Here is a 25,113-nt window from a genome sequence, read left to right as displayed (position 1 = left end):
TGAATTAGTTCTTCGCGGTACCAGATGATCTTATCCTGTTTGTTGTTGGTTACCATGCAGAAGTCAATAAAACATTGGATCGTCTGAGAACATATGTTGCACATGAACTAGGTTTAATTGACAATGTGAGTATCTGATGTCCAAATTTGGATTTACATATATGCTTATCTGTAGAAGACTTAGGTTCTTGAGTAGCATCTTGTATTTCCTAATGTAGGTTCTTGAGTAGCATCTTGTATTTCCTAATGTCCATCTTTCTTTTGTTCATATATCTAGTCCAGGCATTCAATACTTTGGGTGACTGACTTTCCAATGTTTGAGTGGAACAACTCAGAACAGAGACTTGAGGTATGGTCCCTTGAATTATAACCTTGAATTATGTTTCCCTTTTCCTGTGAAATCTATAACCTTAACTTTATAACCTTAACGGCCACCGTTTAACCTTATAATCTTAAGGACCACCGTTTAACCTTATAACCTTAACGGCCACCATATAACCTTATAACCTTAATGGCCACCATTTAACCTTATAACCTTATAAGGTTAACGGCCACCGTTTAACCTTATAACCTTATAATCTTAACGGCCACTGTTTAACCTTATAACCTTATAAGTTTAACGGCCACCGTTTAACCTTATAACGTTAACGGCCACCATTTAACCCTATAACCTTAACGGCTGCCGTTTAATCTTATAACCTTATTAGTTGGTCTTGTTTGGTTTTAGTTTGCTTTTGTTATAATTTTTGTTAGCGTTTATCACATAGAAAGCAAGAAAGGCCTGCAATTACAAGAACTATATCAGTTATAAAACCAAGTGAATGCTTAGGGAAAATGATCTAAATAAAATCCATGCCACTATTGTAATAACCATTGAAAAGGGCTACATTCAAAAGAAATAAGACTCACCTGGGAAACATTAGTCACAAGTTTAGTAAGCACGTAAACAAGAGAAACTTGGTGATATAAAATCTTCTTAAACCAATACATCCAAGAAATTCTAACATAACCTTTGACATGAGCTTCTATTTTCAACCTGCCCAAGAAAGGCAAAACTTCAAGATTAACATCTAAACGATAATTATGTATTTGAATATTGTTTAGTTTGCAACTTGGAATTTTTTCTTTATAAGGCTTGTGTGTTCTGAATTTGTTGCTTTATAAGGCTTCTAGTTGTATGTTAGAAGATCAAGACACACTTCTACTGCATGCCAGTTTTTCTTTGTTATTTTAACCAGCTTGACATTACATTTTTGCTCTTGATCTTACAAAGACTTAAAGAATCATGAATCAACAAGGGTGTTCTGAGAAATCATCAGAAAACTAAAAACTTTCTTTCAGCTGGATCACTAGCAGCTCTACGAAACAAACAAATACTAGAACACAAGAGATGAAGAAAATGATGAAGACATTGACCATACTTGAGAAGATTTTTGGGTTGTGGATAAATGCTCTAATATAAAAAGTTTTGTGGTGAATTTGTTTAAACTTATCGCGACTTGAACTTGCTAGTATATAAAACCTTAACTAATCATTTGGATTTGATTACATTTTACTTTTGGGTTTAAATTACTAGCTTGTTCCATATTTTGAATTATGAGATTATTAATGAATGATTTTGTTGTGTAATGTGTATATATTGTGTTATAATTTATTATGTATATAAATAAAAATTTACATTAATACGACTATTTATATAAATCGTTTTAATTTAATAACAAAAGTGTCGCAATAGATGCTATTGTGACGGTTTAATGTCGTTGCAATAGAATCTATTGTAACGGTTCGTAACTGTTGCAATAGATGGAAATAAGCATCAAAAAGCATTGCAACAGAATAATGAAGGCGTCACAATAGCATCTATTGCGAAGGTTCATAACCGTTGCAATAAATGGAAATAGGTGTCTCAATAAATCAAAAATAACCGTCGCAATAGTCCTATCTATGGCAACGGTTGTAAGAAACTGTCACTATAGCTTTGCCTATGGCGACGGTTTATACAACCGTCGCAAAAACCGTTGCCATAGACCTATCGCAACGTCCACCTATGGGATGCTTGCTGAACCGTTGCGATAGGTCTATGGCAACAATTTTTTGGCCTATTACAATAGTTTTGCTACCGTCACCATGGATCTAATTTCTGGTAGTGCTGGGTACCTCCATTGGAAGGGTTAAAACTAAACGTGGATGGTTCTTTTGATCATACCACTAACACTGTGGGGCTGGGGGTTTACTGAGGGACAAATACGGGGATTGGGTGTGCGGTTTTAGTGCCAAATTTGCTGCACACTCGGTAATTCATACTGAAACTCTGGCACTATACCTAGGACTTAAAATGGCAAAATAATTTCATGGTGTGATGGTTTCCATAGCAACAGACTCTGCCATCTTGGTAAACACTCTAAATAATAATACTATACTTGATAATAACTTGTTCGTTATGTGCAGGATCTTCTACTGGAGTTGGGGATTATGGCGATACACCATGAGGGTAGGAGATCTAACGAAGCTGCGAATATCTTAGCAAAGGAAGCAAGGAAGAAGGAAGTATCACAGTTTTTTGAAGAATGACCAGTTCCACCTTTGTTTATTCACAAAGCTATTACAATAGATAAAGAAATAACTTCCTCTAATAAGCAGTTAAATCTTAACTATAGCATGTCTTCTACTAACATGCACTACTTTGATAGGCACTATTTTGATAGAAAATGTTTGCCAGTAGACTCTACTTTTTGTATTATTAATAGCTTAGGTGTAGACCCGATAGGGTCATATCCGCATCTTTGTACCTGTTATGATGCATATTAAGTTATGAATAAAATGTCTCTTTAAACCAAAAAGAAAAAAAGAAAATATGATCCGTGCCGTTACATTTAAATTTTTTTCTAGAAAATAATTAAAGTGAAAGAAATTAAATAACCTTGTCAAAAAAGAAGTAGTAAAAATTGAAACATTCACCACTTGAATATAGGTAAGTATGTACAAGAGCTTGATAATTAAAAAATGTAGAATGATGATGAGTAGTGGTCAAAATTTTATTTTCTATTTTGTTATTTTCTTGATTTTCACGTTTTATATTCATACAGTATGAGCTTATCAAGATCATAATTTCCCTTCAAATAATTTAAGTGAGATTATCAAAGTTTTTATTTTTATTTTTTAAGAATGAATAATAAAGCTTAATTTGCAAAGAAAATACACAAAGCTATAGAATGTGAGCGGTTATTTTATAAACAAACAATGTCTTTTTAGCATTATAGCAATGCATGTTGTTTTTAATATATCAAGCCAAACCCTAGATAAGAAATAAGTTCATCACAATTAATCTTATTATTACTAATTCTAGCATTATTAATCTCAACATTATTAATACACTCTATTCAGTATTATTTTTATATACTTTATCAAATGACCCCAAGTGAAACAAACTTATTTAAAGAATACGTACGAGTGAAAATATATTTACTTCTCAATTTTGAAATTTTATTTATGAGATGGATGCCATGATGGAAATACTATTAAAAGATGTACTTGCTCCCCATTGCCTATTTGAATGGTACATAATTTCAACTTGTAACTTATAATATATACAATCATTCTTTGAGAACACAATCATATCACGACTCAATACTTACATACTAAATTAACATACCATAATACAAGTAATGAAAATAAAAACCTTGTTGCTCACAAGAAGTTACTGTTTGGATCATGAATGTATCTCCTTCCCATCATTTTCTAATTGGGAAAAGGCATCATTTTCACCCCAAACTATACCCGAAAAGTCGAAGTCACACCTAAACTATACTAGTGACCTATTACACACCTAAACTATAAAAAAGTGAAACTATTTACACCTTGTCAGACTACCGCCACTTGCATGTGGTGTAGTGTTTTACACGCGCTGCCACGTCAGCACCACGTCAGTAAAAAGTATCACTTTTTTATAGTTAAGGTGTGTAATAGGTCACTTATATAGTTTAGGTGTGGATTTGACTTTTCAATTATAGTTTGGGTTGGAAATGATGCATTTTTCCTTAATGTTTTTAGCCGTTTACTTTTGTTATTTAATAGGCTGGATGCGCTTAAAATAAGTGTAACACATGCGCCTTAGAATGGGGGTCGCGGGGAGGTAATAATATCACTTTTATATAGTTAAGGTGTGTAATAGGTCACTTCTATATTTTAGGTGTGACTTAAACTTTTCTTGTATAGTATAAGGTGGAAATGACGTTTTTTCGTGTTTCATTGAGTTTTTGTTTTTTTCTTGTTCATGAATTATTATCATGTATTCATCATGTCTATAAAAGTGATATAACGTGCTATATCGAACTTACCCAAGTATGGGCAATAAATATGACAACCATTAAATTACTCATGATATTTGCAAAAAGATGGAATTTAAATTAAGATCGAAAAAGAATCTGCATTGTAGCCACCACTAACATATTTTCATGCAATAGATTACCTTGATTTAATTGGCTAATTTCGTGTAAGGTTATACATCACTTCACCAGAGACAGAATAAATTCTAAAACTTTAAAACTATTTAAAGATAAAGAAAGGTAAGTGAAATAGGGTGTGTTTGGTACGAAGGAAAATATTTTCCATGGAAAATATTTTTTGAAAAATAAGTTGATTTCTTACTTATTTCTCTATGTTTGGTTGGTGGATGGAAAATATTTTTCGAAAAATATTTTATAGTGTTTGATTGGTGAATGAAAAAATATTTTTCAAAACATACATTCTAGTGTTTAGCTAAAGCGTAAAAATATATTTTAGAAAAATAATTTTTGATCTCAAAAAGTACTCTTTTAGGGTGCGTTCGATATGGAGGAAAAATATTTTCTAGAAAAATAAGTTATTTCTTACTTATATTCGTGTGATCGTTATGCAAATTGAATAAGTATATGTTTTCTAAAAGTATTTGTGTATATTTAACAAGAATAATAAGAACAAATAGGATAAAAGGGTAAGATAAGAAAAAAGTTTTGAATTTATTTTAAAAAATAAATTAAAAATATTAATATTTTTTGGAGAGAGGGTTGTGGTTGTCAAAATAGGTAATAAGGATGAGGTAAGAAAATAATTTTGACTTTTTTAGAAACAAATTAATTTTTTTAGGGGGTTGGGGCTAGTAGGGGGTGAGGGTAGGGGAGAAAAAGTAGGGCAAGAAAAAAATTTGAAATATTTTTTTTGAATGGGAGTATTAGGGGGTGGGGGTCGGGGTAGGGGGTGAGGATGGGGTAAGGAAAAAATTAAAATTTTTCACAAAATTAATTTTAAAAAATTAAATTTTTTTTGAAGGGGGGGGGGGGGGGGAGAAGGAGGTTGGTAAGGGATCCGGGTAAGAAAAAAGTTTGGATTTATTAATTTATTTTTTTGTTTGAAGGGGGTCGGGGTTTGGGTTTTGGATAGCGGGGTGAGTTAAGAAAAAAAAAATTAAATAGTTTTTTAATAGGGGATAGGGTGGAGGTGGGTGGGGGTGGGGGTGGGGCGAATTAAGGGTCGGAGTAGGGATGAATGATTTTGAGAGTTGTATGAATATTTCAACTTAAGAGTGAGATTGAAAGAAAGTTTTGAAAAATATTTTCCTTACTTTTTGAAGGAAAGTCATTTTCCTTAAAATTAAGGAAAATAAATTAATTTAAAAAATATTTTTCAAAACCTTTAAGCCAACCAAACATTAAAAAATTTGAAAAACATTTTGAGAAAAATATTTTACCAAACACACCAAGTAGGTGAAGAAGACTAGTCAATAGTAAGACTGGAAAGACGTATTGACTAGAAATTTTGCAAAAAATTGGTCTAGTTAGGTAACCAGAAACGTTACTGAAAAGAAGTTTTTATTTTTAATACATTTATAGTGTCATTTTTTTCCCACCACAAAACAATAATTAGGAGTCGATTGGTTCATAAGAAAAGGTGAAATATCTCATCATTAAATTTAAAAGTATATTTATATTTTATTTAGTTAAAGAGTGTTATTTTATATTGATCCAAAGGTAATAATTTGAGAATAACTTAATCCGTGAACAAGACGAACAAGGATTGTTTTGTTGCCTATGCAGATTAACTATGTGGGGATTAATTCTATGCAGAATTTATTTGGGAAAAATCATCATTTCCACCTCATACTATATAAAAAAAGTCTAAGCCATATCTAAATTATATAAATGACCTATTACACACCTTAACTATATAAAAGTGATATTATTACCTCCCCGCGACCCTTATTCTAAGACGCGTGTGTACACTTATTTTAGGCGCGCCCTGCCAATTAAATAACAAAAGTAAACGGCTAAAAACATTAAGAGAAAAGGCATTTTTTCCACCCCAAACTATAGTCGAAAAGTCGAATCCATACCTAAACTATATAAGTGACCTATTACACACCTTAACTATTAAAAAATGATACTTTTTACTGACGTGGCAGCGCGTGTAGAACACTACACCACATGCAAGTGGTGGTAGCCTGACAGGGTGTAAATAGTTCCACTTTTTTATAGTTTAGGTGTATAATAGGTCATTAGTATAGTTTAGGTGTGGCTTCGACTTTTCGGGTATAGTTTGGGATGGAAACAATGCCTTTTCCCAATTTACTTATCACATTTTCTACCCTAGATAAATTGACCATAACCTGGTCTATACATATTTTATTTATATGGGCTAGTAAACTAATAATCAAATGATGTATTTATATACCAACACGAATTGTGGTGTAGTGATGGGACTGTTTCATTCTTAATCAGAAGGTCTCGTGTTCGAACCCTAAATATGAAGAAAATCTCATTGAGAGCACTACCCTCAGAATGATTCCTGCAACGCATGACCCAGATTAGTCGGGGCTTCAATGCGGACATCGGACACCCGATGAAAAACTAAAAAAAAATGGATAAATAATAATGTACTTGATATGATAGAGATATCAAATATGATAATATCTATTTTAATTTATTTGAATTTTGAACAACTTTTCTTTGCAGTAATTTTCTTCTTTTAGCAATCCTTTTATTCCAATTGTTCACATACATGTTTAAAGATTATAGTATATTTTGATACATTTGATGTTAAAAAAAAATAAAAAATCACAAAAATTCTCACAGCTATTTGATACATATTTAATTTTAAAATATCAAATTAAAATAGGTCAAACAAATAGTAAAATAGAGCAAATATTAGTTTTGCTAGTTTCTTTTAATTCATGAATAAGTCCTACTAAAAAGCAAACAAACGACCCCTAACAAAATTATTGAAGATTGTTAAGTAGTTGAAAGGGAAGTTAATTATTCATATTGGTAATTACCAACAAATAAAGATAGTGACTAGTGGACAAAAGCACTAAGCTAATCAAAAACAAATGACGGCTATAATGACTTTTACGTATGATTAGGTAAAAGGAGCTGACAAAATCTCTCTCATACCATATGATTTGATTTATTCTATTTGAAAGAAAAATGCGTGTGAATTTGGAATTGCCAAAAACGGATTTTAATGAATTTTACTTGATAAATAATTATTTAATTTAGTGAATGAACATTTGGTCATAGATTTTGGCTCAATTTTAAAATAATATTTGGTTATTATTTGAAACAAATGTATATGCATCAAAGAATCATTATTTTAAGGTCAAATCCATCGACGGTCCTTAAACTTGGCATCATCTTTCACTTTGGCACCTCAAATGGACGTTGTTCACTTTTGGCACCTCAAGTAGTCATAAACTGTGTCACTTTTTACTGATTCAGCAAAGAGAGTGTATCACACTCGCTTTTAGACGCATTTCAGAAGTATTTTCATAACTTTTTTTATCTATGTTCTCTTTCTTCCTCACTCTTTCAATCCATTAAAATTTGCACCATTTTTTCCCTTTTCTTAACACATCTATACACTAATTTTTCATAAATCCACATATACATAGGTAGAAATATAAACCAAACCATCAGTTATCACAATCAACAGTGATCTTGATTTTGTCACGAGTAATAGTGACAGAGTTACCAAGAGCTACAAGATTTTAGAGAGAGAATTTAGTGGTAATTCGTAAAATTGATAATAATTTAGTAGTAATTCATAAAATTGATAAATAACGATGGCGATTTCAATAATGGTGGTTCTGGTAATAGTGGTTCTATGATGGTAATAGAGGATTGATGGAGGCTCGTAAATTTGTTGATGTTGGTGGTGACTTTGATTGTAATTGATAAAATTGATGATGACAATTTCAATGGTAATTGCTTCAGTGGTTGAGTTTAGTGATTGTGGTGCTATGGCGGTATTGAAAATTTGATAGTGGGTATGGAAGAAAATGAAAGAAAAATGTATGAATAAAAAAAAATGTTGGGGGTGGGGGCGGAGGTTTGTGGATTAGAGAAGACAATAGGGGGGGGGGGGGGGGGGTGAAAAAGATTTGGGGGGGGGGGGGGGGGGGGGGGGCAGAAGACAATTTGGGGGTAGAGTGGGTTGAGGAAGATGATATAAGGTGGAAGGTGGGGTTATTAATATTTTTTATTTAAATTAATTATATAAAAATTATTTTAATCAAAATGACAAATGTCTTTTTATAATTGATTTTTTTCCATGTGTTTTAGTATTTTTTTTTTTAAAATATAATTAGAGGTGCATATAATGATGTGGCAATTTAGATGAGTTGGCACAAATTAAATGATCATTTTATCTATGTTGGCGGCGAGTGATACACACGCACCAGTGTTGATGTCAAAAGGTGTCAAAGTGACATAGTTTATGGATACTTAGATGTTAAAAGTGAACAACGTCCACTTGAGGTGCCAAAGTGAAAGATGATGCCAAGTGTAGGGGGTTGTCGATGGGTTTGGCCTTATTTTAAGTAGCTGTTTGGCCATAAAAACTATTTTTTTTCCGGAGTTGGAGATGGAGTTGAAGATGAAGTTGAGGTTGGGGTTGTGTTTGACCATGTTTTTTTGCAATTTTTTTTTAGACTTTTGAAAAATCTTTTTTAAATATGATTTTATGCCCTCAACTTTTAAAAATTATCAAAATCATCCAACTACTAATTTATCTACTAACATATAACCAAATGTTGAGAAAATAATTTATATGTCTTCAATTGATAAAATAATTAACAACAAACTAATTATTATGATTGTTTTTCTTCTAAAATTTGAATAAACATATCACAAGCACGAACTAAATAAGTTTATCTAACCATAATCAATTGAATAGAGAAAAAATATATTTTGATAAATATGATTGATAGATATAAATATAATTGATATATTCTTAAATTTGTTGATGAAAATTATTAGTTATTTTCACTTGAATTAATTATTTTATTGAATTTGATCTTTTTAAAAAAATTATAAAATTTAGTTAATAAGAGGAGTTTGTGTAAAAAATTAAAGATTGAGGTTATATGTAATAATAATCGAAATTTAATTCAGGAATTGTTTTTCAAATTTTCATGGTCAAACGCCATAATTTTCAACTCAGGAAAAAAATTTCAGAAAAAATATCCATGATCAAACGGGCCCTAAATTAGTATTTGGCCATAAATTTTAGTTAAATTTTAAAACTTTATCAACTTTCTATATAGGCATAAAATTTGAGTAGATTTTAAAAAATTATTTTCAATATACTTTTAGGTTCCAAAAACTAGCTCGGAGCAGTTTCAGGAGAAATTTCACTTCTACTCACAAAATTTTATTTTATTTTTTCAAATAAAATACATGTACAAATATAATTTCAAGTTCAAAAATCACAACTTCTAAATTCAAATTTTTAAATTTCAACTCTAAAATTTATGGTTAAAGGAGGGGCTAAAATTTACACACACCCGGTGTATACACCTAACCAATACATGCATGCCATGTGTTTGAATTTAAAGTTCATGTTATTTAATTATGATTAATCAATACGTATTTTACTTAATTTAATTATATAACCATGGTAAAGAACATTAGTTTGATGTATATACCGGGTGCGTGTAAGTTTTTACCCGAAGGATGTTTCAAAATTTTCACTCACAAACTTCAATTATATTTTTAGGTCTAAAAATAATTTCAAATTTTAAATGCCCGTTTCAATTTTAATTTCAAGTACTGTGTTTTTTCAATTTCAACCAGTTCATATTCAAATTCATACAAATTACATAGTACGAAATATCCTCAAAACCATTTTTCAAATTACTATAGTTCTTTGGTTGGAGTTGAAATAATTAAGCAAATCATAAAATAAATATTTATTTTAAATAATCCCAAACATCATTTCAAATATTTGAAATAATATGTATAGCGTATTTCTAAAACCCCACATAATTGACGTAGTTTCAGTTACTATTTCCCTTCTTTCACTTTTACGATTCGTTATGCAATAAGAACATGTAGTTTCATCTAATTACTTCTAGTTTTATTATATGCTGACTAGTAACTAATATTTGTCATATAAATGTCCCAAAAATATAAATCAGTATGTGGGATAATGTTAGATATTTCAATATTAAGCTTGAGATAAGATGTATACTTTGCTTGACAAATAATATAAATTTATCTTGTGTCAAACCTTGTATAAATCTTACTCTATACTTAATTTTGGGATATTCCACCTTATCTTTCTTTTCTTTTGGTTTCCCAAGGGACTAATCCTCCATTCCTACTGTCAGCGCACTAAGCGATAGGGATTGACCACAGAGTTTTTTCCATTCACCAGAGGTGGGGATCGAACCCTCAACCTCTTTGCTTAAAGGGTGAGGTGCTGAACCACCACACCAACCCTTGTGGTTATATTCCACCTTAATTTATCTCTTACTCTTAGCAAGAAAAGCATCTTGCCTTCCTGAAATAAAGGGTTTTAAGGGCTCCATTAAGTCACATATTAGTTAGAGAAAATTTTCAGTTGGGAGCCATTTTTTCGCAGCTAGGAGACATTGTTGTTATGTGTAGCTCGGAAAAAGGCCAAACCAACCCATGAAAGTAAGAAAGAAGAAAAGAATTAAATCAAGCTACTCGACCAAACGGGAGAGACGACCAAAGGAAGCTGGTTCACCTGAAAAGTAGCAAGCGGAACTTGGCGTTCAACTTATTATTTTATTATCCCATCTCCTAAATAAGTAAATTAATATAGAAACTATAATCTCAAAACTATAATTCCGAAATTATTTAGTTTGTATGCCAAAGGACTCCTTACTTTTAAATCTTTTTACTTTTTTGTTGAGTTGAAAATTGAATATGTTAGGGATTTTCATAATTTGACATCAAACTATATCTAGCTAAACAAAAAAGCTATGCTGGGAACTCCGAATCTCTTGTTGGAAATTTAGGGAGTTTTGTCTTGAAAGGCAAAAAAGCAGAAAAGAAGTAACAAGTTAATTATCCAGTCAATTAGTGCTAATGCACATTGCTGCTACTGATGGACCAAGTAGTGGTATACCAACAAGGTTGTGGCATAATTATCTCGTTCTAATACTATAGGGCAACATTTATTTTGCTTGAGTTTTCTACACATAAAACAATACCTTAAGTTTTCTATATTACTTAAAATCTCATCCCACTAAACTAATTACAAAAATTCCTTCTAGATCTCTAAACAAGTTATTTATCTGATACATAATACACAACTCTTAATTTTTCTCTCTAAATTACGGTAACATTGTCGCAGACTAAGAAAAAATCTATTTTCCTTAAAAAAATATGGCTATTAGATCATTAATCATAATCTAAGAATAAAAGTTAACAATAAATTCATCTGCAATTAACTCTAAGTGACAATTCCAAAAATAAGCAAAAGAAAAAAAAAAGTTGTAGTATGCGAAAAAAAAAGTTGTAGTATGCGTGCTATGGCCACTAGCCGCCGAAAAAAACCTAACTATACTCAGTGACAAATTCTAATCCAACTCAAAGATAGCCCTTTATATATTTCACAAGCACATCACAGAAGTATAGTTACACAATTCCTTCTAGGTCACTGCATACACAGTTTATCCATGAAGATTTTGCTGACTGCCCCATCCCTTTTTTGGATGAGCCATGTTTAAGAAATCTTGATTATGAAGATAGTAATTTTCGTGAAAATAGATTTAAGTATCGGAACAAGCCTACAACGATGAAGAAGTTACGGGATGTTGCTAGTAGTAAAACAAAAAAGAACGTTATTGTTCTTTAAAAGAGAAGAAGAAAGGATGTTGCGAAAATACACTCATTACCAAAGATATGATTGTTGTGTATTTGATAGATTAATTTCTCTCATATGCATTATAATTATGTATCATAGTAGAAAATTTAACTAATGGTAATGTAAACAGTGAATTTGATACATAAGTATAATGCATTGAGACGTTGCATATTTTCTGATACATACATAAACGGTGAATCTGATACATAAGTATAATGCTCTGAGACGTTGCATATTTTCTGACACATACATAAACGGTGAATCTGATACATAAGTATAATGCACTGAGACGTTGCATATTTTCTGATACATACATAAACGGTGAATCTGATACATAAATATAATGCACTGAAACGTTGCATATTTTCTGATACATATATAAATGGTGAATCTGATATATAAGTATAATGCACGGAGACGTTGCATATTTTCTGATACATACATAAATTTACATGTGATTTATGTTCTTATATAATTATATCTAATACATACTAAATTTTGAAATTATTTTGGATTGTCTTGCAACTTATATATTCAAAATATTGAGTACAACTGAGACATGTATTGTATTTATAGTTTATCTGAAAAAACACGTAGTATCTTATGTAGCATTATCAATAATATGTTTTGGATTAGATATGTATAAGTTTTCACGTAATATCTTATGTAGCATTATCAATAATATGTTTTGGATTAGGTATGTATAAGTTTTTCTGACATTTTTTGCTGATTTAGTTTTGTATTTTGTACAACAATTTGATTTAGAGGATTTGAAAGAATTGTGACTGGAGGATGTTGATGATGGTGATTCAAATTTGAATTTTGATTTAGAGGATTTAAGAGAATTGTGATTGAAGGATGTTGATAATGATGATTCAAAATTTGAATTATGAATTTGTTGCTAATTTTCAGGAATTCAACAAACATATTCCAGTCAAAATCCCATTAATTTCTCTGTCATTTAATCTCTTCCCATTACTTTTTCTTTTCATAGGTAATTAATTTGCTATTTATGTATCTGAACTTATGTATCTGGATGGGATTTGGTGTAATTATGAAAAAAGTTGGGAGAGAGTGTAATTAGGTAGCAAACTATTAGGATTTATGTTATTTGTCCTTTATTTTATCCTACTTAAATTGCTTTTACTCATACAGGGATATTCGATACGAAATCACTTATCTCTTACTTATTTTTTTGTGTAGGATATGCATATAAAAAATATTATTAAAAAATTATTTGTACATATCTAAAATACAAAATTATGAGTATTGATGGAATGAGGGTGAGGCGAGGGTGGAGGTGGCGGGATGGGATTGGTGGGGTGAGTGGTGATGATCGGAGGAGATAATACCACTTATTTTTCATATCTCTTTTTATTTTCTTATTTTCAAAGAATGTATTTCTGAAAAGTATTTTCCTCTGTATCGAAAACACTCTTAATATAAAAATAAATTTGAATTTAGTCAGATATTAATAATAATAATTTTTAAAAAGTAACAAATAATTGAGAGTAGAAGATGGAAAAATAAGATAGCAAATTAAAAAGTGAGAAATTAAATTTTCACTAATAAAATAAAGATTTAAATACTCAATTAAGCTATTAAGATTTTCGAAGAATTGACGGTCGGGATGAGAGGGATAGAAATACACGTATGGACCAATCAATCCCATGATAACTCCTTATCATTCATAAGGGGGTCGGGTGTGATATATAATTGGTCCCCAATAACAGATCTAGCTACCCCTGCAATCAGAATCATGAGATTCTCTTACACCCATTTTCACCACTTACTATAATTATTATAACCATATTGAAGAAAAAAAGATTTTTACTACACCTTTTTTTAGAAACATGATTCACTCGTTTTAAAAAAAATTGAAAACAAATTTAAATAATCTTAATGTTGTAGTTTTTTTTTTTCTTAAAAAAAAATTAACTTGAACTTTATATTTATTTATTTTAGTGATAAATTTCTATAGTCAGTGTTATAATATGATTAAATTGACAAGTTTTGTTATTTACTTAAACTTCATGCTTAATTAAATAAAATATTTTAAATGAGATTAAAAAATAATTTAACTCATATATAGATTATTATTCTATTTCCAGTCTACTATATGGTGAAGTATGGGCTTATCATTAAGGATCTAATACATGAGAGGGGTTGATGTAAATTCAATAATTTTTACTTAAATCATTTACTTTAACTTTTTAAGTAAGAGTTTCTTTAAACATATCTAAATCTTTAATCATGAATTATGATATTATTATACTCCGTATTCATTTAATATCATTGTAGCAGCACATAGCTTTTAAAATCTTGAACCTGTTTATGTAGTTTTGATTTAATAGTTGCTTTGTCATAGGACAATTTAATGTAATGACGTCAAAAAATAATATATTGCCAATGTAACACGCTTAATTAGATATTCCATCCTCTTATTATGTGACGAACCTTAGTTGAATACGTAAGCTAAGATGCTAGTTTGATTCATATTTTACTTGGGAAAGGGAATATTAATGTAATACATACTAGTATTTTCTAAATATATGAAAATTAATATATCCATAATTCCTTATAAAAATAAAATAGTTTTAAGTACTTTGAACTTTTCAGAAAGATTAAAAAAAATAGTGATATAAATTAAAGTGGTAAAGTAAAAAACAGTTTCCTTGAATATTAATGTAATAAATACTATTTTTAAAATATAAAAATTAATATATCTATATAAAAATAATGATTTTAAATACTTTGGAACTTTTCAGAAAGAAAAACACGAAGAGTGATGTAAATTAAAGTGGTAAAGTAAAAAAACAGTTTCCTGCGCTGCCAATTTTATTTTATTTCTTTTAGTATCAAATGGACTTGATCCTATTTTGTTTCGAACCCCACGTACTATTTTTATTTAAAGAAGAATAACTTATTTTAAAAAATAATTTATTTTTATTATTAATAATATTTTAATTATAATTTTTCATGTGACATATAATGTCACAAAATTAAAAAACAGTTTAGTATACTTGATTAACTATAGTTTTAATTACCAGTTTTTTTTTAAAAAGTTTTTTTTAAAAAGAAAACAATGGAGAGAGAGAGACAATGAGTTAACAAAAAGAAAACGACGGCTCAGGAATTGTACAGTGGGTAAAAAAGCCTTGTGCTATTCTCCTGTCTTTTTCATCTCTCAAGGTCCCCCACCCCCACCCCCTCACCCCACCACAACCCCTGGTAATATTTTCATGTTTAGATTTTTTTTATTTTATTATTTCATGTTTCAATTATTACTGCTAGCCTATTTCAATTCATTTGTCTTTTATTTTGTAGCGTTTGGTCATAAGTAAATTTTTATTTAAAGAAAATTATTTTATTTTAGTAAAAAAATGAAAATTATGGTATTTATTCATGAAAATTTTAAATGTAATTTTAAAATTATATTTGAAAAACTAAAAAATATTTTTTTTCACTCATACTTCTCTCACAAAATTTAAAAAACAACTTTAATTTATATTCATAATCAAATACAACTCCAACTTTAACTTCAACTCCAACTCCAATCTTAAAAAAAATATGATTTTCATGGTTAAACGAAACCTTAAAATAAATAAATGACAAGGGTTCAATTCCATGAAAAATATTTTCCTAGAAAATGTTTTCCTGAAAAACAAGTTGATTTCTTATGTTTGATTGGTGGATGGAAAATATTTCCTGAAAAATATTTTTTATTATTTGGTTGGTCAATGAGAAATATTTTTCAAAAAATAATTTTAGTATTTAGCTAAAGTGTAAAATACATTTTAGAATCTTTTTATAAAAAATAAATTTTAAAAAGTTAAATTCTTTTTTGGGATAAGGGTTGATAGCGGGGTGGATGAGGGTGTCAGAATGGGTCGTAGGGGTGGGGTAAGAAAAAATTTTAAATTTTTTTTTGTTAAAAAAGAATTTAAAAATTGGCGGGGGGGAGGGAGAAGGGGAGGAGGAGGGGGCAGTAGAAGTTCGGGTTCAGGGTAGGGGAGTGAGGGAGAAGGGGAGAGAAAAAAATTGATTTTTTTTAAATAAATTTTTTTTTTTTTTTTTTTAAGGTTGGGGGAGGGGGAGAGGATGGTAAGGGTAGGGGTATGTGGTAAGAGAATAGTTTGAATTTCTTAATAAAATGTAGATATTATTTTTGGAAGGGACTGGTAGGGGTAGGGGTTGGGTGGGGTAGGAGATGGACTAAGAAAAAAATTTGAAATACCTTTTAAAATAATTGAATTTTGGGAGTGGGATGGGGGTAGGGGTAGAGGTGGGGTTGGGGTAGAGGTGGTGTTGGGGTGATAGGGTAATGGGGGCGGGTGCAGGTAGATGATTTTAAGAATTGTATGAATATTTCAACTTTAAAATGAGGTTAAAAGAAAGTTTTGGAAAATGTTTTCCTTACTTTTTTTGAATGAAAGTCATTTTCCTGACTTAAGGAAAATAAGTTGGTTTGGAAAATATTTTTCAAAATATATAAGCCAACAAAACATAAGAAAACTAGAAAATATTTTTTGAAAAATATTTCCTTCGTACCAAACACACCCTAAAACTACATGCTACATTTTATTTTTTTTATATCCTACTATGTGAAGTACATCAAATATGTGTTATTATCATCTTAATGTTTTTTAGCAACTTTAAAATTTTTACATATTTTTTATTTAAGATCATAAAATTTAATGTTTTTTTTCAATTGAATTTGACACTCCACTTTCAGTTTTTATTACTTTAAATCAAGACTTTTAACTAGCCATTATTCTGTATATTTGTGTTCTAATGGATTCTCAAACTTGGAGATGGACAACCACCAAGAGCTCACATGTCAAACAATAATAATAACAGTATAATGATTTTGTATTATTGTTCAATTTTCATATCTACTTTTCATTATATGAAACATATATTATTTAAATAAAATTATTCCATAATTAAAATCTCATAAATCAGCTTGTAATATATTTAGTTAATTCCTAATTACTGCTATTAATAGGCAATTGCTCATGTGATTTTGGACCTCAATTTGAAATCACCGTCTGTGTTATGAGATTTGCATAAATTTAATTTCAATTCTAAGTCATGATTTCAAATTTAAAATTTTTCAAAATGTAGGATTTCAAATTTAAAATTTTAATTTTAATTATTCCTCTTTAAATGTAAAATTTAACCCATTATTTACAGTTTATAGAAAGGAATAAATAAAACAAAAATTAACAATTTTAAAAAACTTGTGTTTAACATGAAAAAATTACATGTACCATGTTAAAGTTATATCAAGAATAGTTAGTTACTATTATTGTTAATTTATTGGATTATGTAATTATTTGTAGCAAAATGTTTATTTGAAACATGATAATAACATATGATCACAAACATTTATTTATAATAACACATGAAAATATTTGATTTATTAATTTGGTGTCTTATGAAATTCCGTTATCTTGTTTATCAATGATGCTTTGCTCATTTGGTAAATTTCTATAAGAGTTAATTTTTTTTTTAATAGTTTTGTGTTTATGAGGAAAAAATATAACTTAAAAAATTTAAACTGCATATTCAAATAAATTTTCAACTTCAAATCAACCTAAATTGAATCATATCCAAATGAGCCCTTAATTTCTCGCAAGCTACATAAAATAATTCACTTTTTCATAAGCGTGATCTTTTGCATACATCTCCTTTGTGATATAAATACTTGATTATTGATTGATCGATCAAAAATCTGAATTACAAAAATATCAATAAAAACATGGATGCTCTCATGAAATATGCCTCCTCTTAATTATAGGTCTCATTTTTGAATCCCCTGAAAACAGAGTCACTTCTATTAAGAAAAGCTTTGCTTTCAACATGAAAATTTTTATTTTAAATATAATTGAACTCTAATATAAATATCAGACACAAATAAATAAAAACCTAAAAAAGATAAAATAAAGTTTATCAGAGTGAAGAGAAGGAAATAAAGGATATTTTTTTCGCTTTGATTTGTTTTGCATTAAATCTTAAGAAGATAGTTTAGTGTGATGAATAAGGTATAATAATCTTTAAATACAATACATGATTATTTTATTATATGTTTGATTGAAGATATTAATTAAGACCCATAACTATTTATTTCATTATTTATATTTTTAGTAATGTGATAAAACAATTTATTTCATAATAACTAATTACGGGATAACTCATTTCCAACCAAACTACCTAAATCCTCGGTAACATTTTGACCACACACATAACTACTCAACTCACTTAAACCCTGGTTACATTTTGACCACACCGGTAACACCCCACCCCCACGCCCCTACCCCAATTCCAACATCATCACATAATAAAACCTTATCTTCTGTGCAGTACACATACTCTCTCCCCTCTCTCTCTCTACAAACACCCACACCAAATCAAATCTAACCCCCTTAATGTCGATTCAGATCTAAAAGAGAGAATACTCTAAACTCTCAAGTGAGATTCCAATTTTGCCCCTCCATCCATCTCCGTACAACAATGGCGTACTCATTCCCTGAAGAAGTACTCGAACACGTCTTCTCCTTCCTCAGTTCCGACAAAGACCGTAACGCTGTATCACTCGTATGCAAATCATGGTACGAGATCGAACGTTGGTGTCGGAGGAAAATTTTCATTGGAAACTGCTACGCTGTTAATCCTAGGATTATGATCCGACGGTTCCCGGAAGTCAGATCTATTGAACTTAAAGGAAAACCTCATTTTGCTGACTTTAATTTGGTTCCTGAAGGATGGGGAGCGTATGTATATCCATGGATTTTGGCTATGTCTAAGTCGTATCCATTGTTAGAGGAAATTAAGCTTAAACGTATGGTTATTACTGATGAGTCATTGGAGTTGATTGCTAAGTCTTTTAAGAATTTTAAGGTTTTGGTTTTGTCTTCTTGTGATGGTTTTACTACTGATGGACTTGCTGCTATTGCCGCTAATTGCAGGTGACCTTTTTTAAAATCTTAGTTGACATTTTGATCTAGTTTAGATGTCATTTTTGGGTTCGAAAAGTAAAAATGTGGTGTTTGTGATTTGAGTTTTTTTGGCGGATTAGGAATTTTGACTAAGGGGGTTCAGTAAAATGAAAATGTAGTCTTTGGGATTTGACTAAGAGGGTTCGAAAAATAAAAATGTTCGAAAAATAAAAATGTGGCCTTTGAGATTTGAGCTCGGAATGTCAAGGTAAAATTTGAATTTTCTAACCTACTGCGTCAATCTCTAGTTTTGTTGGGGGGGGGGGGGTTTGGGTGAACACGCCCTGGCTCCCCTAGATCTGCCCCTGTTCATGGAAGTCTTAATCTGCAGTGGAGGAGTTGACACGTGGAAGTCCCCCCCCCTTTGTCTGAAAAGAATAGCATGGTTAAAAGTACCGAAGTATTTAGATCTAATTCTTTGAATTAATTAGGATAATGAATAAAGTTTACATTTTTATAAACTACAGAAGTATTACTGTACTAGTTAGTAAATGGTTCTTGTAGTTCAAGTAATTAGAAATTGTTTGGCAAATCTTTTAGTCAAAGGAAGTACTAATTCATGTCTCAGGTGGTAATAGGTCTAAACCAATTGGGGTCTTAGGGGTTAGTCTATTGTGATGTATTGTTGTTAAGTCTTGACCTTTTGGATGAATGCACTAAATTTGGGGATTTGTTATCCCCCTCATCAAACAAAGAAAATGAGGAAGCACTTACCTTGCAGTTGTTTATTCTTTTCTTAGGATATGTAATCTATTGTCTTGGCTAGCTAGTGGAAGTGAAGCATCTTTTATGCAGATGGATAATGCTAGAACAAGTCACTGTAGTATTATTGGACATTACTTGCTGCTACATTTCGTCATCTGACTTCAATACTCCGAAGTTTAGAACTTTGTGTTTATTTCTTTCAGCTTTTTTTGGGCGTATTTCTGGTCCTTAATTTTTGGCAGATTTTTATTGAACGAACAAATTGCCTGTTTCCTGTACTTCCTTTACTGAAATTTTGCATTTGCATTCCATCTTCATAGATATTTTAAGCCTTATAATTGGAGATGCTAACTTGTGGGTTTTCTTAAATTCTTATAGGGACTGTCTTTTACCATTAATTTCTTGTGGCATTCACTGGATAGTTAGCAAGTTATTGGATTCTTTCTGATTCCTAATTATTTTGGCTTTCCCTGTTGTCATTTAACTGCATTTTGAATGGTAAGAAAACATTCCCCTCTAGCGTAGATGTTAAGTTTTTGGAGATTTGAATGTTATCTGAATTCTCGTGAGATTTCCACATGTTTGTTCCGTGGTCCTTTTGTGGGATTCAATTGTTTTATCAGTATGGAGTTCTGTAATGGAGTATATTTGTGGTTCAACCTTGAAATGGTTAAGTGTGTTAGGGATAGGAAATGGAGATTTATTTAAATTCCACTTTGAAAGATGTGTCACTTTGAGGCAAACATGATTCTCAAATCCTTCTTATTTATCTTGTTCATATCATCTGTCATTTATTGTCATTCATTCTTGTCTGTTGATTTGCTTCACTTATCACAGAATGATTGTGTAGATTAGTATTGTCATGTGACACCCGTTTTGCTACAGGAATCTGAGAGAACTAGACTTGGGAGAGAGTGAAGTGGAGGACCTTAGTGGACATTGGCTAAGCCATTTTCCCGATAGCTGCACGTCACTTGTTTCTCTTAACATTGCCTGTTTGGTTTCGGAGGTCAGTTTCTTAGCTTTGGAGCGCCTGGTTGCTCGTTCTCCTAATTTGAGGACTCTACGGATAAATCGTGCCGTTCCCCTTGAGAAGCTTCCATACCTGCTTCGTCGCACTTCCCAGTTGGTCGAATTTGGTACAGGTGCTTACTCTGCTGATGTGCGGTCTGATTACTTCTCTAACCTGACAGAAGCTTTTTCGGGCTGCAAGCAACTTAAATGTCTGTCTGGGTTTTGGGATGTTGTACCGGCTTACCTTCCAGCTATATATCCAGTGTGTTCGAGACTCACCTCCTTGAATTTGAGTTATGCTACCTGTCAAAACCCTGAGCTTGGCAAGCTCATAAGTCAGTGTCACAACTTGCAGCGTTTGTGGGTATGTTCTAACTTGTATTCTAAATGTTTTGAAGACTTAATTGTTGATGTTCTTGATACAGCAACTGCAAACATGTTTTTTTTCCCTTGAAAATGAAGAGGAAGAGGCAATGAGATTATAACATCATACTCACTGTGATGAAATTTGGCAGATATTCTCTTAGAAGAATAAGGAAAAGAACTTTTTCATAGTTGTGCCAATTCCTAACTGCTACAGATCAACCAATCAACCCCGACTTAACCAATTTTAGTTGGTCTCAGCTTTAGCCTTTGTATGTCCTCGTAACCCATTTTGCTGTATTCAGGTCAATATTGTTCTGATGCTAAATAATTTGTCTTTACATAATAATTGCCATGTATAACAAAAAGTAATTCATTTTATAGATAAACTTAGCATGTGCTGGTTAGGTAGATTCCTGGCTACAAATTTTTGATATTGTGTTGCTAAGTCGCTTGCTTTCCTTGGAAGTTGAAACCAACTCTTATATGCTTGATTGTGATCTGGACGAAAGGGTTTCAGTTTTTTAATACTTGTGCCTACCTGATGCACATATAAATCCATCTATTGAGTTGGTTCTATACTGAAAAACAGTTTATCTATTCTTCCCCAGTGGCTTAGCCAAACTGGTTGTGTATTATAAACTCCAGTATTATGTTTAAAGTGCTGAATTACTTTACTCGAAATATATGTGACTGCAGGTGCTAGACTACATTGAAGATTTTGGTCTTGAGGAGCTTGCTGCCAATTGTAAGGACCTTCAAGAGCTGAGGGTTTTCCCTTCTGACCCGTTTGCTGCAGAACCAAATGTGACCTTGACGGAGCAAGGCCTTGTAGCTGTCTCAGATGGCTGCCCAAAGCTCCAGTCTGTTTTGTACTTCTGCCGCCAAATGACTAATGCAGCTTTATTTACCATCGCCAGGAATCGTCCCAACATGATTCGTTTCCGCTTGTGTATCATTGAGCCGCGAACTCCTGATTACTTAACCCTTGGGCCACTTGATGCTGGTTTTGGGGCCATTGTGGAGAACTGTAAGGAATTGCGGCGGCTTTCACTTTCTGGCCTCCTTACGGACCGTGTCTTCGAGTACATTGGCACCAATGCTAAAAAGTTAGAGATGCTGTCCATTGCTTTTGCTGGTGATAGTGATCTGGGACTCCACCATGTGCTTTCTGGTTGTGAAAGCCTCCGGAAGTTGGAGATCAGAGATTGTCCGTTTGGAGACAAGGCTCTCTTGTCTAATGCTGCGAAGCTTGAGACAATGCGATCCCTTTGGATGTCTTCGTGTTCAATAAGTTTTGAAGCATGTAAGATGCTAGCTCAGAAGATGCCTAGGCTTAATGTGGAAGTAATAGATGAAAGGGGTCCTCCAGATACAAGGCCAGAAAGCTGCCCTGTGGAGAAGCTTTACATATATCGATCAGTGGCTGGACGGAGGTTTGACACACCTGGGTATGTTTGGACAATGGGTGAAGAAGCAGCTGTGAGGTTGTCCTGAGCCTTATAGCAAATTGGAAATTCCAGTGTGGTTTCACAAGGAAGATGGCAGGTATTAGCACTATGTTTCTCCTCCTGCATTTGTTTGTCACGCCTTATGTAGTTGCAGTGCCAGTTGAGAGAGGTGAACATCACAGTTGAGGAGTTTCGAGAGCTCGTGTGCCATCAATTTTATTCTTGGCTGAGCTACTTGACAGCAGGTAGTTTTTAATAAAGAGTTTGAACTCAGAGTTGCTATGTATCATCTAAATGAACCATTATTTCGTTTTCTTTGGGTGGGATTTTGGTGGGGGTGGGGGCATATTTTTGCTTGTATGTGCTATTTGCAAACTTTGATTCATTATGTAGTTCCCTTCCTCCTCCTATTGACTTGTTCTCTGTGGAAGGGAGTGCCATTAAAAATGTTATTTCTCTGGTCTACTAAGCTGTAGGCTTAGCATTATGGAGGTTCTTCACTTGATATCTGTTCTGTTAACATGCTTGCCCTGCGATTTGGAGGCAATGTAAAATCCTTTTCCATTTTAGTGGTTATAATCAATGGCAAGTAAACTTTAATGATATGCCTCCGCCCTAGTTTTCTTTATAAACAATCTCGCTTCTGTGTGTATGACTTATAGAGTGGTTTGTTTTAATGATAATGGTGGTATCTGTGCCTTCCACCGGTTACTGATTATCCCCATCAGCACAACTCTCGGGTTTGAACAGATCAGAAGAAATCACCTAGTTGTTACTACCACAGCTCGCCGATACAACATTTAATTTTTTAAGCAAGGTAGCAATATGCTAGTTTATACTGGACATGGTAATTTTTGTTTTAAGGTCAAATATGTTTTAAGTCATCTGGAAGAGTTTTTATCTCGAACAGTGTAGCATGTGAAAGATTCCCAACTTGGGAGATATATGAGGAGATTGACATTGCTTTGTGTTCACAACTTTTTCAGCGTTTCCTTCGCCTTTACACTATCACCTTATGACTGTCAAAACAAGCCTAAGGCCGAAAGAAAAAAGTCCAAAGCAAGTTCAAATCTCCAATGGATAATCATACAATTATTGTAGCCACAGATATCATGAAAGAAATAAAATATGGGTGGTGAGAATTAAAGGATGTAGTTTTTCTTTTCTTTCCCTTCATATTGTGTGTAGAATTGGACCAAATAAAGACAGAAGCAGAGACAGACAGACAATAATATAACAAGACACCGCACCTGGCAGAAAAGGCTGAATCACCATCAACCTCCCCACACAGATAAAGAAATGAAACAAAAGAAAATTTAAAAAATAAAGTAGTGGTATACTAATACATTACAGATATTCCAGAGGAGGAAAGCAAAAGCTGGAATCAGTGTCTCTGCTCTTTGTATCTTTTTTCTTTTTATTGTTACATCTCTCTCCACTCTCCCTCTAGTCAGCTCCTTTACATTGTCGATTCTAAACTCAAATAAACAAAAATTACAATAAGAATACAAGTAGTATGAAACTAGTTAATTGCTAGGGAGTAAAATTGTTGTCACGTGGTCCCAGGGTTGGGAGAGTCGGGGTTAGTTCGTTGAGACCGGATTAGGAATTTGTAGAGGAACTTCTTCCAAATAAATCAGTGTATAAATAAGTCAAACTAAAGCCCCTTCCTCCAACGCGCTCACTTGGTCTTGAGCCGGAGGTTCCCGAAGGAGCCATCATGTTTGACGATTCATAATTGCACAATTTAAGAGAACACACAATCGCTAGGGACAGTGCTTCGGAGCAGCCCAACCCTCCGGAGAAAGTGACAATAGAAGTCGGGAGCCTAGTTGTGAGATTACAGGTTCAAGCCATGGAAAAGATTTCTTGCAGAAATGCATGGAAGATTGCGTACTGTAGGTTCTTGTAGTCGACCCTTTCTCGGATATACACATAACGAGAATTTTAGTGGGGTTTCTTTTTCTTAGTTTATTTTTTTCTAGTTTGAGATTGAGACATTATTTGTTACTCCCTAAAAAAGAAAAAAAAGTTAATTGAATAGAACTTCACACTAGAAGATTAAATGATCTATTAGAGATGAACTTTTAATTGACTTATGATTATGGCTGCATGTTTCCTTTGGTCTAAATATTATGACTATCATCACATTCATTATTGCTTTTTTACTTGTTGCATCATTTTCTTCTTATATTATCATTACATTTATATTTTCCAACCCTTTGCTTTGGATTCTCTTTAATCCTTCTCTATCATTCTGTACAATAATGACAATGATTAAATCTTGCTACTTGAGTTCCACATTTTTAGTGGCTTAAAATCATTCATACCATTTTAAAGTTATATTTCATGTAACATTAATAAGTTGTTATTTTTTCCTTTAAAAAAACAATCAATCTTCATTACTATCTACTCAATTATTTGTTACAATAT

At 31.9% G+C, this 25,113-nt stretch overlaps 1 protein-coding gene across 2 annotated transcripts; it reads left to right on the top strand.

Annotated features, from left to right (window-relative positions):
* The first annotated feature begins 18,489 nt into the window (after positions 1 to 18,489).
* On the top strand, positions 18,490 to 23,285 carry LOC107863980 (protein TRANSPORT INHIBITOR RESPONSE 1). Of its 2 annotated transcripts, none has more exons than XM_016710213.2 (3): positions 18,490 to 19,117; positions 20,738 to 21,230; positions 21,929 to 23,285. In XM_016710213.2, the coding sequence occupies exons 1-3, from the start codon at positions 18,663 to 18,665 to the stop codon at positions 22,724 to 22,726; spliced, it is 1,746 nt and encodes a 581-aa protein (XP_016565699.2). In that variant the 5' UTR covers positions 18,490 to 18,662; the 3' UTR covers positions 22,727 to 23,285. The 2 variants fall into 2 exon arrangements, with proteins under 2 accessions (XP_016565699.2, XP_016565700.2); XM_016710214.2 differs by having other exon boundaries at positions 18,505 to 18,922.
* The last annotated feature ends 1,828 nt before the right edge of the window (positions 23,286 to 25,113 follow it).

Source organism: Capsicum annuum, chromosome 3 (assembly GCF_002878395.1).
Source record: "Capsicum annuum cultivar UCD-10X-F1 chromosome 3, UCD10Xv1.1, whole genome shotgun sequence".
Lineage (NCBI taxonomy): Eukaryota > Viridiplantae > Streptophyta > Magnoliopsida > Solanales > Solanaceae > Capsicum > Capsicum annuum.
This window is presented reverse-complemented; position numbering and strand designations above follow the sequence as displayed.

Bases quoted from the DNA above. Each gene is read 5' to 3' on its own strand.
- LOC107863980 (XM_016710213.2), top strand. From the start codon at position 18,663: ATGGCGTACTCATTCCCTGAAGAAGTACTCGAACACGTCTTCTCCTTC. The intron at 19,118-20,737 runs GTGACCTTTTTT...GTTTTGCTACAG, and splicing joins GCTATTGCCGCTAATTGCAG to GAATCTGAGAGAACTAGACT. The intron at 21,231-21,928 runs GTATGTTCTAAC...ATGTGACTGCAG, and splicing joins ACAACTTGCAGCGTTTGTGG to GTGCTAGACTACATTGAAGA.